General features: G+C 36.5%; 1 protein-coding gene across 2 annotated transcripts; it reads right to left on the reverse strand.

The window, feature by feature from the left end:
* Nucleotides 1–565: 565 nt before the first annotated feature.
* LOC112556632 (neuralized-like protein 4) lies at nucleotides 566–19,669 on the reverse strand. Of its 2 annotated transcripts, none has more exons than XM_025225806.1 (26): nucleotides 19,470–19,669; nucleotides 18,653–19,022; nucleotides 16,399–16,877; nucleotides 15,815–15,938; nucleotides 14,318–14,406; nucleotides 13,829–14,087; nucleotides 13,249–13,339; nucleotides 12,481–12,748; nucleotides 11,309–11,471; nucleotides 10,723–10,965; nucleotides 10,117–10,195; nucleotides 9,725–9,894; nucleotides 9,464–9,613; nucleotides 9,058–9,197; nucleotides 8,564–8,776; nucleotides 7,905–8,003; nucleotides 7,578–7,706; nucleotides 6,881–7,051; nucleotides 6,051–6,209; nucleotides 5,410–5,589; nucleotides 5,109–5,187; nucleotides 4,467–4,577; nucleotides 3,930–4,068; nucleotides 3,428–3,543; nucleotides 3,039–3,186; nucleotides 566–2,555 (listed from the first exon to the last, which is right to left on the reverse strand). In XM_025225806.1, the coding sequence occupies exons 1-26, from the start codon at nucleotides 19,641–19,643 to the stop codon at nucleotides 2,339–2,341; spliced, it is 4,560 nt and encodes a 1,519-aa protein (XP_025081591.1). In that variant the 5' UTR covers nucleotides 19,644–19,669; the 3' UTR covers nucleotides 566–2,338. The 2 variants fall into 2 exon arrangements, with proteins under 2 accessions (XP_025081591.1, XP_025081590.1); XM_025225805.1 differs by having other exon boundaries at nucleotides 14,318–14,412.
* Between the last annotated feature and the right edge of the window lie 20 nt (nucleotides 19,670–19,689).

A 19,689-nucleotide genomic window follows, 5' to 3' on the forward strand; every position in this document is an offset into this window, starting at 1 on the left:
TTTCCTCTTCATTGACGACTTTGCTTGACAAGCCTTACAATGTGAGGTTGGCTTTAGTAACTGCATTGCACTGGGGTGGGGGTGGATGGCCAAGTGGTTAGAGCACAGAGGTTGAAGGCTCTCCGCGCTGTAGCCGGTGGCTCTTTTCCTCCAGTTCCAAAAGCACTTGAATTGAGGAACCTGACCCCTGAAGGGGCTGGTAAAGGGCCACTCCAATGTGTCGGAGCCTGGTGGTTAACATCTAAGCTAGGTTTACAGCAGGTCTCCTGTTGGAGCACCCGGACCTGTGAATGGAAAACTTCCCCTGCCACAAGGCTGATGGGTAAGGTGCACTCGTATTTCGATGTTGTAGGTAAAAGTAAAGGTCGTCTCATGACCACCTTTAGGTCGTTAGGGAGTGAGGTGTTAGCGATCGACCTCTCTTGTCACAGGGCGAGCTTTACGTGAGGGCGGTGCCCATCTTTTTCTTGATACCTAATTGTTGTGTAATTTATTCCTAAATCAGATGTAAGGTCAGCCTACACACACACACACAGACTTCTAAGGATTTTGTGTAATTCAAACATCACTCAGAGTAATCATTTATTGAGAATTTTCATAGATTCCTCCCAACCTCCCACGATATTTCATACTCATTAGTGCATAAGTGAGATGCATGTGTACAGAGATATGACTGTACATGTAGTGGAGAAATAATATGAGAAATATCACAAATGTCCCATACACAGCATGAGAAATCACAGAGACATGCATATAGGTCAGATTCAAGTGCAAAGAGATTTAATACCCAGGCAGATCCGTCAAAAGAGCAAAGGAAGATTGACAGATCTGGGGTGAGGAGGAAGGTGGGCTCAAAGTCTTAAAAGAAAATTCATCAATGTGAACAAGTTAACTTTCTTTCCCTTTAGACAATAAGTTCTACAGAACAAGCAGTTGATTTTTCTTATTAAAAAAATGACAAATGCTAAAAAAAGACCGAAGTATTTTCTTATTTACAAAACATGAGAAAAATGAGACAAGACTATTCAGCAATATAAACATACAACATGAACAAGAGTTTGTATTATTGTAAAACTAATGAAGGGGACTAGATTTGTTTTAATGAAAGGTAAAAAGCATACATCTAAGAGAAAAATAAATCCACTCATTCTCTTACTGCAAGAAACTTAACACAAAATAAATGTACACTCGCATTCAAATGGACCTTCACAAATTTTCAGGGAAAGCATTTAATCTCTAAGTACATTATTTTCTATGCCTTCAGTGCTGCATTCAAGATAATGATAAACATTATGCAGATTAGCTTATGTCAAGAAAAGGGTGAAAATTAAAAACTCTGCAATTTTTTGTGCACAGTACATATAAGTAAATGTACCACTACACAAATATTTGAAAACAGTTGCATTCTTATTCATCACAATTCACCACAATTGTTTTCTCCATGATGCTTGCAATTCCCTCTACAGATCTGAAAATTCAGATGATTCTCATCACACCCTGAAAGAAGCATAATCCATTAATAAGGATAAAAAAATAACGTCAAAAAAATGCACTTGCCCAAAATGCCTTTCATTTATCATCACAACCGTTTCACACTGTAATATGTACGCAACAAACATGGGACTTTTCAATTACATTTTATTTGTGATTGTAAAAAAAAACTTAGCAATCAGCAGCTTGATTCCAATAACAGTAGATACATAATGCTTTCTCTTCACCCCCACCCTGTGACCTCATGCATGCACACCACTTGCTTTCTACAATTTGAACACATGCTAACAAAAATAACAAAATAATTCCCTCATCAGAGACAGTGTAACAAACTTATTAACATTAAAAAACTGCCACACCAAATGCTTGATAAATAGAAATACAGCTTGACACATTTTCAATTTTTACAGGCAAAGGACATCACTAATGAGATCTCACTCTTAAAAGGCAAAACAAATGAAAAGGTTTCTCAAAGATAAATGAATTATGGGTTAATGAAATACTTCAAAGACGCTCTTTGGCTGTTTTATTTAAGACTTGGAGAAAACACTGCACAAGGCTGATATCACATACAGATGAAATAAATAAATAAGCATTGCACTAATGTATTCTCAAACATGCTTGTAACAGCATGGGAAAGTTAATGCTAGGTGCATAAACGTCACATGATGGCATCACCACCAACAAATCGCATAACAATATGCACACTGCTGCAGCTCATCTTGCCACCAGATTCCAGGTCACAGCAGTATGCAAATGTAACCACAGGTGAGATTTGTTTCTTTCTCATCTCTTTGCTTTCAATCTTACCTCTCTCTCTCTTTTACACACACACAAGTATACAATTTCACTCCACTTTCAAAAGCAAGGCATGCAGCATGAGTGATCCCTTTTCCTTAGTTGACCAGGCCAGCTCACTATTGCGAAAGTGGGGATCAACCTGCTGAGCAATGTCTTCACCAGATCCTTGAGCTTGACCCCCAACCTTGTATGACCCAGGTTTTACCCAGATTTGAAAAGCCACTCTGGCTTGGTAGATCTTTCGATTACGTGGATCGTGAAACCTGTAACGACAGACAGCATTACCCATTTGTTGTTTTAAGTCTCTAGCAACAGTAAAATGCAGTGTGTTATTTAGAAGGCTTTGTACATTTATGGTAATTTTGATGTAAGGTAGCACTTAACAGCCTATATCTCGTTATGAAACAAGCTGATGAATCACACAATAGTTCAAAAGGCTTGTCAAATGCTTTGGGGAATTTTGACTGAGTCTATATTTAACACTATTACACAAAAGTCACAAAAGGACTATAATAGAGATGAAGCAAAGTAACTGACACAAACGACAGTCTGAAGCTGGGAATGTTTTCTTTATTTACTAATGTACATTAGTCTTGTATAAAAGCAAAATTTTCTAAAACATGCAACAACAGTCCGCATTATCAGTTACTGAAAAGAAAACAATTTTTGAAACAGAGGTGGTGCCACTTAGAATACACCAAGCCAAGCACAAAAATCTAGTATTTTTATTTTTTAAAAAAGCATACTTGTGTTTGGGGCAAAAATCAGCACTCCCTGCATAGCGAAGTGTCGGTGAGAAAAAAATGGGTTGACTGCCAAGGTTTTCTGGGCGAGATTTCTCTGTATAAACTTGAGGCTGAGGTAGCAAGATACTACCCACAGAACCTGTATCACCTGAATGACACAAAAACAGAAAAAGTGAGACATAGAAGACATGGAGTCATCCATGGATGTAAATGTGCATTCTGCAAGAGCGGGACAGGAATGAATACTTATATATTTAATAAATGCTTTTAACATCTACATTAAACAAGCTAATTTTTCAGTACCAGTAAATGAGTAGAAGTGCTCTCTTGTATCATTTACCAAAGTTTCTATGCAATAGGAAATAATGGATGAATCCCTCATCACTAACCAGGACTGAGAAGATCCCCATGGTCTAGTATCCGTCGAACAAGATCCAAACGAGTGCCATGATATGCTGTGTGCCACTTCTCTGCCACATTCAGTGAATGTGCCTTGCACTGAGGCCTATTTGAAGCAAACAGTATTATTTAGCCAGTGTATTATTTATTTTCAAAAGACAGGTTTGGTATACCAAAAGATTTTTGCCTACATAATTCTGTTCTATTCATGAGAAGCAAATTTTCAAACACTGGCATTTTTAACTCTTGCTTTGAAAGAAATCAAAAACTGTTGAATGGCTGTAAATCAATATCGCCATGGATATGTAAAATTAGTTCTGCTCCTAAATAAATTTTATTTCAGTAATTTTAAGCTGGACTCAGAAACCTTAAAACTCAACTGAAGTTCTGCAAATATAAAAACTTCCAATTAAAAAAATGTTGGAAAATCAGTTTTACAGGATATAGTAAGGGATCATGTGACAGATAAGCTCACAAAGTCAGGTCCTTCACCTAAGTGCAAAGCGGCACCATCCATAGGGAAGAGCGTAGTCACGTGGTGGGTCACCTCGTTTGTGGTACAAATCATCTCCTCTTAATTTATGACAGGCCTCACAGAAGCATGTCATTTGTTGTGAGTCAAAGTAGCCATCTGCAAAATTGTGTCAATTCTGTACTATATATGGTGTAATAATGCCATCAATGTGCTCTAACATAGGCATATGCGTGTGTGTGAGAGAGTTATAGACAATGTGTTCCTTCATTAACAATTTGGAAACACTACTTGCAATTGCTACGCATGTATGTGCATGCATGCATGAGAATGTTTGCTCCAATGAGAAAAAAACTGAGAAAATGTGTGTGCATGTATGCACATATGCAAGTCCATGTGTTCATGCATACATGGGTAAGTATGAGTTGACTGTGACTGAGACACTAACCGATAGAATGAGTACCCAACACTATATGTTCATATTAATTATTTTCTCATGTTTACTTATGTTCGTGTTTTAGTATGGGTATGTCCCTGGACTCCCTTTTAATCAATACCTGGTAGCCCAAGGGATGCTTTTAATCTTGTGCAGATGTTGAAGTATTCACAAATTCGGGACAAGGTGAGACTGATAGATGGATGCCGGACAAGGACTTTTTCCTTCACCACTGCAAACAACAGGTAACTTTCAAACCAAAAGATTTCCACATCACCTTTCTGTCATCCTGTTAACGTTTTTAAGAACTGCTTTCCCTCCTGGAACTAGTATGGGCAATAATACTCGCTTACTCCCTCTCTTACATTAAATTTTTCTATCTTCTTTGAAATAAGCATGCCAAAAAAACTTTTTGGACAAAAAACAAATTGAATAAAAAAAGATTGGAGATAATGAAGGTTATCTAAACTAAAAGAAAAACTGAGACAAAATGATGTAAACACTAGAGTGAGATGATAAAAAGTAAAATATGCAGATGAATGAAAATGCAATGGATGGAAGAAAAAGGACAAGTAGTTGTCTGAGAAAATTTATTATGCATGCACAAAAGTGTTAAAAAAAGGGTTTCGGGTTTGTCTATTTTTGAACAAGCCCTCTGCTACTGGTTCTGCTGAGAGTTAAGCAGTCTCTAAAAAAAAATTCATGAATGCGTATGTTAGCTCTTTAGATAATCGCTATGGTCAAAAAAGATAATAAACCATACCATCTTCTAAATCTGCCTTTTCCCTTTCCTCCACTGCAACAGATGGTGTACACACATCTTCTCCTTTTGATATTGTTACCTAAGGCATAACATGCACATGCAATATGCTTGAGACAAATAGATATACAAAAATTGTACATTAAAGTTCTCAATGCTCAGCCAAAAAACATATACACACACAGAGCAAACAAATAATTTAAAATGAATTCAGTTTAACATGGAACTTTTTTTTTAAACCTAAAAACTAGTGAATTTGTTTCCATACAAACTGAACTGAAAAGTGCAAACATTATTGATATACCTTGGTGCACTGTCCATACAGATCAAACAGACCATAGCATGGCTGTGGAACGTCCTTGTAGGCCACCCCTTGATCTTGTCCATCAACATAGACATGGAGACAAGCATGACTGTCTACCAGAATTCCTATAGTATGACCAAGGCCAATGGTAGTTAGGTCACATCCATAGTGCTCCTTTGACTGTGTAGAAAAATTGAAGAGGATTAAAGAAATCCAAAACAACAAAACAAGAAAGTAAACTGTGCCAAATGTATCAACAGCTTCAATAAGTTGCTTGTGTATGTAGATAAATGCAACAGCAGGACTCCAAGCGCTTTACAGTAATAAGAGCATGTTTTACTGTGAAAAAGACAAGCTTAATGCACTGCAGAGGATGATCAAATGTGACACAAACAGCCCACAGTGTGGCAATAGCCAGTTTGTCTTAGGAAGAATGCAGTTTGAAGATAAAGCCAGGTGGAGATCATGAAGAATATGATGTAGGAAAAAAGTTATCTTCAACCAGCAAGCAAAAAGGAGATCCCCCCCAAATCAAAATTGTGTCTTTCTCTCCTGCGGCTCCTCTTCTCTCTGTTAACCCCCATGTTTGCATGTTTTTCTAGGGTGACAAAACAAAACAGAAAAAAAAAAAAAAAACTTACTTTGATACCACAAGCAAAAACTGCATGCCCTTGTAAAACAATTGCTGATTTCTTGATTGCTGTAGCTGTGCCAGGAAAACTGAGTCGGTCTGGAGGAAAGCCAATTACTCCAACTTGAAGAGAGCCACTCCACTGAGGATCCAGCATCTCTATTCTTACCTGTCACACAGATGGCAAGAGTATCACAGGAATGATACTGATAACGTTATGAATAATTTAATGTTTATGGCAATCCCTCTTTTAAGTTTATCCTTGATGATGGTGGTAGGTTACAAGTAAAGCCACACACGCTCATTGTCAGATTTTTTTCAAAACACACTGTTGTCAGAGGTTCACTTTAACACAAAAATAAAATTTTGAGAGTAAATTTTCTTTCTTTGAGACTTACCAGATGACAAGACCACAAGTGATAAAGGGCTATACTAGCTCTTTAACCATCAAAAGTTGTCTCTCCCTGACAGTGAGCTAGCACATGCCTGGTCTGAAGAGCTCGACTTGTCATGAAAGCAACTGCTTTCTTAACAGCGTAAAAGGACAAACGCAAGACCATATACACCAGGTTTATGGTTACTGCAGGGGTTCACCTGACTAGTGAAGTGCTCTGCACGCCAGGCACATGCTAACTCACCGTCAGAGGGACAGCTTTTTGATGGTTAAAGAGCCAGTGTAACCCTTTATCTGCTATGGTCATGTCATCTGATGCAGTCAAAGAAGAAAGATTTTTGCACACCACATACATGCACAAGTCTAGAAAGAATGAAAAAAAAAATATACTGCTTAAATGCTGCTAGTGTCAGTTACAAAAGTCATTGTAAAATCAAAGTCTGCACCTGCAGTAGCTGATTACGTGGCAAAGGCACTGCAGAAACCACAATACCCTGATTGTAACTAGCCAGTCGTCGTGCAGTGTGTTGCCCATCGCTTAACATTATGTTTTTTCCATGATTGCTATGGAAACATAAACTAGACTGCACAGAGGTGTCCTCATCCTGATCTTGATCCTGATTAGTCATGACAAAGAAACCAGAAAGGCATCAAAAAATGGGATTACATCTATGCTGACAGACATATGAAAAGCATCTTGCACAGTTTAAAAAAAAAATCTTTTCTACATTTTATCTATCAACAAAGCAGATGGGAAAGGACCTGCATAACTGGATACATCTCATAGATGATGTTTGGCTAATTTTTACCTGATGGTATGACTAAAAGTGTGCCAAAAATAGTCATGCATTTAAGTCACATATTTGGTAGTGTGTTTTAGTTAAGAAGATCCAGAAGCATTCATAGTACATTTGGAGAAGGTCAGGACTTTGAGACTTGCTACAGCAGAGGGAGAAGAACATCTTTTACATGCCACATGTCTTGTGCCATGTCATAGACACTATGAACCACTCAGAATTTATTACTGCTGCTAAGTCCATGAGGCTAAAAGGCCATTTTAATTTTTTTTTTTAAATCCGTCAACAGCAACTATCACTTATCACTTACAACTATCCACAGTCCTTACTGCTGCTAATTTTCTACCTGCACATTACGATCTGTTACAAGGTCATCAGCCAAGGATAGAAGAGAGGTGAAGGACTCAGCGAGTGCGCTGCTGGTGATTGTAACGGATTCCACTGCCCCATAGAGATCAACAACTGCAAATACATTCTGGAAATAAAAAGGTTCATACAGATTACTAGGACTTGTACATTACATGTACTAGGATGAGGTATCTTTCATATATGGTTCCTTAGGTTTCATGTAATTAATAATTTTAATAATTCTGGATGGTACACATCTGTATCTGACAAAATAAATAAAATAGATTCAATAAATACAATAGAAAAAAAAATGAAAAGAACAAACCTTGGGAATGTTGGAGGCAGCAACTCCCAGATCTTCACCATTTAGACACATGTGCATGGTACCATCTGAGCAGTGGCGAACACCAATTCTTGTACCTATCTGTGATGATGATTTTGTTTTGTTAAACTTTACTAAAGCTTGCAGACGAGAGTGAAAAAAATGCCACATGTGCAGTGCATTTTGCTCTGGATTAAAATTAGTTTATAACCACAGCGTGCAGATCTAAGCTTAGTCTACCAAAATAAAAAGAGTATGCACACTTTCTATACAGTATACACAGCTCTCTTCAGCAATTTATCTGGGTTAGTGTTATTCTGTCAGTCATCAACAATGTTTACGTTCAATACTCTGTTAATACTGACACGGATTATGCTAGAGGATGACACCTAGGGGGTGCTGGATTTTACACACAATATTGAAGTTACCAAAACAAAAACAAAAACAAAAAAAAAACACAACAACTATAGTAGTGTTGTAGTATGATACATTTACTTCACATTTGTATGATACATCTGCTTGTATAAATATACACTCATAATTAAAGAACTGTACAAATCGATATATATATATAACATGATGATCATAATTCTTTCATACTGCTGATTAAAGTGACAATGTGCAAATACTAGCCCATCAAAGGAAAGTAGAACACTTCTCACCTGCAACCTCTCCAAAGCAGGTGCATAATTGTCCTTGATTAGTGCTCCACATTTCTGCACTGTTGTTCCTGACACTATCCAAGTGATCTTGGAAGTAATCTGGTCTGCTGAGGAAGGCACCTGGGCAGGTGAAGTTGTGTCTGAGATGGCCATGGTAGTCAGGCCTATTCTCAAGGACCCTGACCAGCTGGCTGCCATCTGATCAATCCTTACCTGAGGATTACATTAATTTTCCCATATGTATTTTACTTGTCTTTTATAATGCAAATAATGCAACAATTTCTATGCCTTGTATACACCATAACAAAGTGTGTCAACAGAAAAAAAAAACAAAAACAAACTTGCATGCCTGACAAATCATGGTTCTCTTCCTGTTGCTTTAAAAAGCAGGATGATTTAATCTGGCATAAAAACGCCATGATAATGTGGACTCAAGATAAAATATTTGAACTTCTGTAGCTCAACTACAAAAAAGATGGGATGTACTGGTTTACCTCAAACACTTCATCATACTTCAAAGGGTCTGAGCTGAATACTACACCATGGGAAAATCCACGTGTTCGACACGCAGCACGGCCATTGTTTTTGATTGTGATGTTCTTTCCACAGCAGTTACTAAAGCGGTGTGAAGTGCCTGGAAAGAAACAGAAAAAAATTATTTTAAACATGGCTGACACAGTTGTTCCCTCAGTTTCCATCCAATCATACTATGGTATAAAGTGAAAACATGACTGTAGATTAAACTTTGGATTACAGATGTCATTTAAAAGAAAAGAAACTCTTTACCAAAAACATTAAACTACACGAAAATCCTATAGAAACTTTATCCAACACAACAGCTTACAAAGTTATATGTCACCAAAGGCAACTCTGTTGACAAACACCATGTGCACAACATACCTGATTTAAGTACAGAGGGTGATGAAGACTGCTCAGTGGTGTCAACAGCTGTAGTAACCACTACTTGAGTATCAGCAGGCCTTATCACAGATCCACCTGTGATTGACACCTGAGCACAAAGCCCATACAAGTCTACCACAGCATACACACCTGACACAAAGAAAGTAGAAAATTAACAGGGTGAATGTGGTAACCTTTATAACAAGTAAAAATCATTCTTATAATCATAAACAAGTATAAAAATCTAGGTGAGTGAAATACCTGGAGGGATGTCTGAGCAAGCTATCCCCATGTCCACACCATCACGAAAATAGTGTAGAGTTCCATCAAAACAACGCATCATTCCAATTCTAGTTCCCACTGAAATACTGTCTAAGTCTAGGGGATAGCCATTGCGAACAATGGCTCCATCCTGCATAATTGCAGCACCACTGTAAACAAAAATAAATAATTATTCTATTCATGTTCACACAGTCTTGTAATAAAATAAACAATCACGAGTCTTAACAAAAGGAACACTAGCATCATTTCAAACAGATGCACAAGAACACGAAGGAACATGCATTATTTCAAATTGAAACATGAATGCACATATGCAAACAGGCATACATGCACCCAGGTACGCATGCATGAACACTATTTATGTAACTTGCCTAAGCATCCAGGTGTCATACTGAATGTCTGTCATAGTACTTGGGAAGTCTATATCTTCTGGTTTGACCATTGTTACACCTGAGTATATAAATAAATACCACAGGATTATCATGAATGGTCAGGTCTGCATGAGTTGTATGACATATTTTACCATAACCACCTGTCATTACCATCAAGCGAATGCTCAAGTTAAATCAGCACACTCAATTTTTCAAAGTAAATCAAACATAAATTATCCTGACTGCTAAGTGGCATGTCACAAAGCTGTTATTAATACCTGATCATGTGTTTTAATATATTGTTATCTTATTTTATTAAATCAATGTATAATCAATTGCTATCTTGATATCTGATCAAAAAACAGCAGAGATTAATTTTAAGGCCAAAGTAGCAATTCTTTGCATATAATCATAAACTACAATCTAACAAGTCATAACATTCAATAATATATCAAATCAAAATCTGCTATGCTAAAGTTTCTATCCAAAAATGTTATGGCAGTTACTAAAGGATAAACTGAACATATCAAACTTTTGACTTGGATTTTTACATGAGTTAATATGTATATCAGTCTATGCTATTCTATAACAGTTCAAGCTACCCACCAGCTTCCAAGGAACCAGACCATCGTTCCACTAACTTTTCAATAACAACTTCAAATAATTCATTGTCCCGTAATGGCCGGCTGCTCATTACTATAGCATCGTTGAATTCACCAGTGTCATTTGTACGAACGGCTGTGCGGCCATTGTTAATAACAGCAGCATTGCGACCATGTAAGGTGTGAAATCTGAGCTCATCAGAGTCTAGAAATACACTGGAGTCAAGGTCTGGAGAACTCAGAACATCTGCAAATAAATCCAATGTTAACTCTAAGAATACATAGTTATATGGAATTAGTTTCATCTGTTTTAAAAAAAAAAAAGCTGCGCTCATTTTGTCTCATAAGCATAAAAAAAATTTGTTGGTAGCTTTAAGTAAACAGTATTGCCCAGTATTTAAAACTAAATCTTACTGTGCTTCAAACTTAGAGATCTCAGCTTTTATATGGCAGAGCAATACTATGTAATTCAGCACCCCAAATTATTTCAATGTGGAGCTCAAAGGGGAAGAGAGGGGGGAGGTCAAACTAGAGACAAAAAAGAAAAAAAAAAAAAAGAAAAAAAAAAAAAGAATGAGAGGATCCTCTACCTGCTTGGTCAACAATTGTAGCTTGTGCGGCTTGCCCATACAGATCTATGACACCATACACATTGTCTGGGACATTAGAGGCAGCCACACCCTGGTCCACACCATTGACGAAAAAATGTAATGTTCCATTTGGCTTCCTTAACACACCAACTCTATCCCCAACCTGTCAAAATAGTTACAATGTAATGCCTGATAACTCCTTCAACACAAAGAAAGTAGAAAGAATGGACTAACAGAAGACTTTCAGAAACATTCTTATACAATGTGAATAAAAGTTGGTTTTTTTTTTACAAGTTCACTTTAACTCTTTTCAGCTCAACTCTCAGGTAGTAAATATCTGTGATTCCCTTTATTAATTAGAAAGTATACCGATCAATTGTTACTGGCAATATAAGAAAGTCTTGCAGCTATACTATAATTTTTTTATCATGAACCGCGACATTTTCCCCAGCTTTAAACCCTGCGGCTTAAATAGAAATGCAGTTTGTGAATTTGTATGGATTTTTCAAATCCTGATACATTTTTGATGAGCTCTATGTTAAAGTGTTAACTGTTCACATTTTTTAAATCAAAGCTGCAAACAACTGAACCATTCAAATCAGTTGCTGAAGCACACACCCTCAACATGGCGAAAACAAGATGAAATGATCTAAAACATTTTAAAACATTCTAAATTACCCCCAGGAAACAACTAATTAAACAATGCCAAAAAAGGTGGCTACAAAAAAATGATTTTTAAGTGATATTCACAGTTACATCCTTTAGTCTACCGATAGAAATGAAAAAAAAAATATTGAATGCCCTTTATAACACTCCAATATGCAACGCTCACATGAGCTTTCATAACAATGGTCTACAAAGTGACCTATAAGTTAATGAAAAAAATTAAGTAGTGGAAAATCCACTCACCCACAGTTGGTGGATCAAGGTGTGATTGTGAGATAGCAGATGACAATATAATGAGTCTACACTGTTTTTATGATGGCATGCAGTACAAAAAAAAAATAAACCCTTCTGAAATACAGTTCAGAATTTCACACCAACTAAACCCAAACACACCAAAGAAAAAACCCCAAAACAATTATAAGCGACTTTTAATCACAATCACTTCCAGACCTGTTTGAATATCCTAGCAATCAGATACCTAAACCCAAAAAAATCTTAATACTGACCTTTAACCTGTCAAGGTTCTGTCCATACTCATCAATGACTGTTGTTCCATTGTGCATTACACCATTCCCAGTCATCATCCAAGTACCAGAGCGGATATTGGTCATTGTTGATGGAAAATCAAGATCTTGAGGCTGGTGCAGGGTCACACCTATCTCGATGGAACCTGCCCACTTGTCTACCATTTTCTCAAGCCGAACTTCAAACATTTCCCCAGGTCTCAAGGGTCGAGAGGTTAAGACTACTCCATTGTTGAAATCATCAAGAGCACTGGTTATGAAAATGAAACACTGTCACACTGTAAACTGCCTTTAAGCAGCAAAAGAGACAAGGTTCCTAGTTTATCAATTTATATACCCTTTTCCTCTATTTGTCAAAGCCCATTCATGATATATCCACAAGGTAAATAAAATTTGTCTGGCTCTGCCATATTTAAAATATAAAAGTAAAATAACATACAATACTGATGTAATTGATTCATTTTACCAGCAAATAAAACAAATTTTTTTTACTGAATTTCAACTATTAAGTCTTGCTGTAAGAATTTTGTCCTTGAAGTAAAATGATAAATAATCAAAATGAATTTTGTTTCCCTGATGTAAAACTCTTAATAAAATCTAATGACATAAAAAAATTCTCTTCTCTGAAATTATTGAAAAATGAACTCACACACACTCAATGTGATTAATATTTTTCAATAATAAAGGCAGTTTTGAACTCAGACAGATAAAAAACAACCATTTAAAGGAAAGGCAGAGTGGAAAACCTACTTTGGTCGGTGTGCTGTTCGTTGTGCATTTATGACAGCGGCATGACCACCACAGCGAGGGTGAAAGGTCAGTTTTTCTACTTCCTCTTCTTCTGTACATGTGTCATGAAACATTGAAAGAAATATGTAGAGAAGAACTGATCATTAAACCACCTTTCCTGGTATACTATAGAAGTAAATCAAATAAGTGACCGACCATACTATCAACCAGCCTTATGCTCCACTGGGGGTGAAAAGGAATAAGATAAGAAGATACTATTAATAATCGGAATCTTTGTCTATTTAGAAAAAAGAGTTGTCAATCTATAAGATGCACTGTTTGCATAGTTGCCAAGAAGTTTATGACTTCAAATATTTCTGTAAATCATTTGCATGAAAAATATGTTTTATTCATATTAATTTTGCTAAACAATTATGATAAATACTGGTTTAGCATCATTTCCTTTGTTCTGTCTTAGTGAATGAAAAATTATTTAGTGCCATGTCAACAAATTGCAATATTTCTTAATAGCAGTTTGTTAGAAACTGCACTGCACATGGAAAAACACGTACAAAAAAACACCTGAGTTATAACTACTCACCTTCTAAGGCTTCCTCATCATACAGATCTGGGTAATGCCGAAACAGACTATTGGCACGACGTTCAGGGGCTGGTGGATTGTTGGGGTAGCTAGGGTCGTGAAAATCAAGAATGGTGACTTTTACTGCCATTCCATAGAGATCAACTACCCCCCACACTGGCGATGGGCAATTTGCAGCAGCAAGGCCCTGGTCCATTCCATTGATATAGTAGTGAAGACAGCCTGTGTTTTTCCTTATCAGACCAATACGATCTCCCTCCTGCACAGAGAGAAAATTTCTTTTCACAAAGATGTAGAACTAAAATGGTAAATGCTAGAAAATGTGAAAGAATTTTTTTTAGACTGATATTTACATCTTTCATCTAAAGTGTAATGGACTAACTCAACTCTCCCCATCCCCCCAAAAAAAACCCAAAGAAAATAAGAAACGAAAAAAAGCTTAATGACTCCAATCTCAAGGGACTTCTGCTTTGTGATGGCTATATTTACCGTCAACTCATCCAAATTGAACTGCCCATATTCCCGTCGTGTACCTTTACCATTTGTGAGAATTCCACAGCCACTCATCATAATTGTTCCTGTACCAACAAAGAGCACACAGAGGCCACTTACCAAAATGTAATTTTCAGGGAGGTAAATGGTTATGATTTGGTTATAATACATTAAGAGAAATCTTTACCAACCAAATGAATAAACATCAAGAAAATATTACCGATTACCAGCTGAGTGAGCAAGAAATACTTCATGCTAAAGTAGTCAAGTTATGTTTATTTTAGTTATAACCTGAACTTTCTTTTCCTTTAAATTGAACTTATTAAAGAACAATATACTCAAAACTCTTAAATGTATTTTGTGTATGTCTTAATTTGTACAAAATATGAAAGTGTTAATGTCTCTCATTCCATCCAGGTTTTCAAATGATGTTTCATCGTGTAACAAGCAACAAATAATAACGGTCTACTTGCATACTATTACACATTTTCCTGGCATGTTTAAACAGCCCTGAGAATGGGTACATGGAGTGCCTGGGTTGCTTTCTACCAGTATTTCAGCTGTCACTTTATTGTCAACAGTCAATCCATCACTTCATCTGAGCCAACCGTAATCATCCATGGCATCAGTATACTACTAACAGTGAAACATTTGTTGTCCTGATGTCTTCAAATGTGACATGTTCTACAACAGGGACACAACCTTTCAAGTAAAGGGAAGAATGTGGTGCTACCAATAACTCTTTAACTCCCCAATTACCCTTTCTGTGACTTTGTTGCTCACACCCTCCCTCTCTCCCTGTGTGCTTTATTGTTTGCAATCTCCCTCCTTGCCCCTTCTTCCTTTCTCATATCATTCTGTCTTTGCTCTTGTAGGATACTTTCTCTAACTATGATGTCAAAATGTGTTTTGGATAAAAGATGTCATAATTTCTTCTCTAAAGTACTGTTTCATCTGAAGCCAATGGCAACATTTTAGAAGAAACACACACCTACAAAACATAGCACATGACCATTGTGTATTCAGAATGAATACAGTAATCCCTTGCTATATCGTGGTTCACTGATTATGGTTTCACTGTATCGCAGGTTTTTAAAAAAATATATCTAATTCTGCATTGCAGAGTTTTCGCTATATTGCGGGATTTGAGTTATATAGGTGAAATGTGAAATTGTACATGGCAGAGGTTTACGTGAGTGTAGGAAGGGTTTACAAGCCTTTAAATATTTATAAATATGCAAAAAAATCACACACACACACCATGGCCACACTCTGCTTTATTTTCAATTATTAATTATAAAATCTCTTTGTTTGAGCAATAGCTCTTGTGAATTAGTCAATGAATGTCTCCATGCCTTATGTCTCAGAAACTGATATCAAGGCACTGCCACATGATTCTTTCCTGAAAATGGTGTCAAATTTGCCCTGCTTGTCACAAGCTATTTTGGAAAGAAAGACAAAACCAAACATTTTCAACAAAATAAGCAAACTTACTGTTGCTGTTTCGAGAGCGCATATTTGTCATTGTTGCTGGAAAGTCTAGTGTGTTTGGGTTGTGTGTGGTGATTCCCACTTCAATAGAGCCAGACCACTTGTCCACCAACCTGTCCAATCTTATCTGCATATTTAAAGAAAAACGAAAATTAGGGTTTAATTATATTACTATCATTACTACATTTTTCTATCCTAAATTACTTCTATCCTTTATCAAAGATTTTCAAAGAAAAGAAGAACAATAAACAATTTAGGAAAGGCATCATGCTGATAAAAATATCTTATTGTTTAGACATAATGTTTTGAATAAAAATGAATTTTGCTTGTGTAAAATATTGCTAATTTCAGACATGTCTGTGAAAGCTTGAAACATTTTAATAAAATTAAAATCTACAATTAAATAAAATTTTGAATATGAGCAAAGCAACTGACAAGTCATTTTGTTCAGTGCAATGAGTCAGCCTTTGGCTGAGATATTGCATTTTATAAATTTCCACTTATTATTAATAAGTCATGTGTTATATTTTTTTAAAGTAATACTGAATTTATAGCATTATGTGATTAGTACACATTATGTAACTTACTTCAAAAAGTTCATCATCTCTGAGTGGTCTGTTGGTCATCACAACACCATTGTTAAATTCTTCCATTGGACGACGACGTTCTGCAGTTCTCCTACCATTGCTCAGCTTGATAAGAGACCCACAACGCTCATGAAAAGTTAAGCGGTCATTTGTTAAAGAGCTGAGTAGATTAAGTCTTTCATTATAAGCCAAATGTTCATTTGAAGACCTGTCTGCGGAAGGGGGGCTGTTCCGCTCACTGAAGACTAATCTCTCATTGGAGGGTTGAAAAGAGTCTTTGTTAGCCCCAGCTATGGCGATGGAGGACTCAGAAACAGTTGAAGAAGCAGAGACAGCAGTTGCAACAGCAGCAGCAGCAGCGACAGCTTCACACACATCACTCATTTCACATGCACTGGCCAGGTTGTTAGCAATGTGGTTGGACAGCTCTGTCAGGAATTCATTTGCCAAATCATTTGCAATCTGACAGCTTACAAGTGCTGCAATTATAACAGAAATTTTATTTAAATCATTTATGTTATTTGAAATTATAAGCATTTATAATTTGTTGCTTGATAAACATAAATTCAGCAATTGCAGCCCATATAGAAAATCAACAGTTCCTAACATGTGATGTATTCATAAAATTGCATCTATCTTCAAGTGTGAGCAACAATGTATTATGTATATATAAAAAATGTATTCCAAGTGCTACCATTTTAACATCTTCCCTTAGATGACATTCCCTGTAAAATTCCATCAAGTTTAAAATCATTTAAAGTATTACTCCGCTTAGTTTGAGAGAAATATTTTGATCCAGACTGCCCTTTGAAAAGCTAAATCTATTAACAAGAAAAAAAATCTATAAAAATCTTATTTTGCTTAACTCCATATGCGATAAATTTTAGCAACCTATTTATTTAGGAAATCACAAAACCTCAAAACTAGCATCTAGTGGGGTGTTTGTTATTCACACACACCAAAAATAGTTTAAGATTACCTTATGCCAAAAAATACTGATCAAATTACCAGCAGCTTGACAAAATGAATGCTTTCAATACTTAAAAAAAAAAAATGGATATATGGATGCTGAAATTATTAATCATTTCCACACAAAATTTTGGATTGTGGAAGAATTGCTTAACTCATTATATATTGTTTTTCAGGCCTTATGTGAATATTTTCTTTATTCAAAACACAGTTTGTAAAATAGTTAAGCTCCACATCTTTGGTTTTTTTCTGGGGGGAGGGGGATTAATTAATACAGTATGATAAAGGGATGCAATTTGTTGATTTTGGAAGGGAAACCATTCTGCCACCAGGATTTATTTCCCTTTGATTAAGGAATATGTGTGTGAAAACTGTGCACTTTCCCAGAGTACCCACAAAAGTGTGACAATGGCTTGCAGTCTCCTAAAATGTTTACTGAAATGCTGTACATCGCTAGCACAGACTGCCTCCATATTGTCAGAACACCCTGAATACGAGGGAGGAGAAAATGGAAATACACCATCAAACAGATTATATTACAACCTAAAATACACATATTTCTAACATACTGTCTAATTCTGTCTTTTTTGGCATGTTGAGTATGACATACGCTCTTAGTGAACAACACTGTTGTAATAACAGGGATGTGTGTCCCTCATGAAAGAATCCAGAGCATCCTTTTTTAGCATTACTGTGTTAAATCATGCAGTAGTGAAAGTAATACTTCTGCTGATTCTTGCTTATTAAAGAGTCAATGCCTCACATCTGCTAGGGCTTATCAAGGCAGGGCAGAATGCATTTAACTCCAAAGGGTTAAAAGTGCTATAGTTTTGTTATTCCCTGACAGTCTTAAAACAAGGGACCACATTATTCTTTCAAGCTATCTGAGTACTCTCAAATGTTTATGCTATTCCTGTCAATGGGTGGTTTATCCTTTTTTCAAATACTTGTGGAGTGTGGAATCAACCTGCCCACCTTTTATCAAAGCACATAACCTGTTACAGTTTGTTTTCACAAGAGAAAGAGTACAAGAACACGGCTACCAAGAAAGGTATTTAGATGGCAATGTCAGGAAATGATTCTTCTGCAACTACAAGAATTCAGAACATCAGCATCCACCACAACCTTGCCATTTTTCAGCCTAAAGTCCTAAGTCTAACATGTTTTCAGCCATTATTTACAAACAACCATCTTTTTCCTCTAGAACACTGAAAAAAAAAACCCATGTGAATTCATCATTCAACTTTCCCGTTATACCCCAGTATCCTGTAACACAGATGCTCACCATTTTGTCGGTTACTCTGATAGGTTGTAGTATCTGTAATTGTCACTTGAACACACTTTCCATACAGATCCACAACTGCCCATATGGGTGTTGGTATTCGACTGTATGGTACTGATCCTTGATCTTCTCCATTGACAAAGAAGTGCAGTTCCCCTTGCAGAGTCCGCATCACACCAACACGATCACCTTCCCCTAATTGATCTAGGTCTACACCATATTGTTCTGAGGTGGTCTGGCCATCCCGCAAAAGAGAAGTACCAGACATGATCCATGTCCCTTCTCGAAGGCCAGTTGCACTGAAAGGTAGGGTCAGGGTATCTGGGTTGCATGTTGTCACTCCAATTTCAATGGAGCCACTCCATGAATTAACCTGGTGACAAAATTGAATGTTTGCTTTCTGTAAAAGACTAATCTGCAGTGTTTGGAACGCATTAATGAACTATCAGAATATTTTTTTCAGAATGCAGTAACTATCAGTATATATTTGTGACTAATTATGTGCATTAAAGGAATTTATTTTAACTACTAGAATTGAATATAATACTCTGTTAAACCCTAAAATGCAATGAATAATACTATGAGTATAAAGATTTAGAGAACTGGCAATTTATTGAACCAAATGAACACAAATTAAAAAAATACAGCATGATAATTGTATTATCTCACAGTATAACATGAGCCTGGCACTCTGTATTTCATTCTCATGGTGTCAAACAGTGCAAAATATCTGGTTATTTAAAACTTGTATTAGTAATGCCAACGAAGTCGTCAGAAGCAGATGACAAAAATCCTTCCTAGAAACAGCAATCATTTGTACCTTTTTCACTATGCACACTTCAAATATCACATTATCTCGCAAAGGTTCAGCACTTAAAACTACTCCATTGTTAAATTCTTGTGCTGGGTGATTTCTCTGAGCGGTTCGATTATTATTGCTCAAGATAATTAGCGACCCTGTCCGACTGTGGAATTGTGGCTGCTGAGCCGCCATGGTGCTCGAAATGTAATGGATAAAATGATGTGGGACAAAACGTCAA

The sequence above is a fragment of the Pomacea canaliculata genome, linkage group LG2 (assembly GCF_003073045.1).
Source record: "Pomacea canaliculata isolate SZHN2017 linkage group LG2, ASM307304v1, whole genome shotgun sequence".
NCBI lineage: Eukaryota > Metazoa > Mollusca > Gastropoda > Architaenioglossa > Ampullariidae > Pomacea > Pomacea canaliculata.

Bases quoted from the DNA above. Each gene is read 5' to 3' on its own strand.
- LOC112556632 (XM_025225805.1), bottom strand. From the start codon at position 19,643: ATGGCGGCTCAGCAGCCACAATTCCACAGTCGGACAGGGTCGCTAATT. The intron at 10,196-10,722 runs GTGGGTAGCTTG...TTATATACTCAG, and splicing joins GTCTGGTTCCTTGGAAGCTG to GTGTAACAATGGTCAAACCA. The intron at 8,004-8,563 runs GTGAGAAGTGTT...TCATCATCACAG, and splicing joins CTGCTTTGGAGAGGTTGCAG to ATAGGTACAAGAATTGGTGT.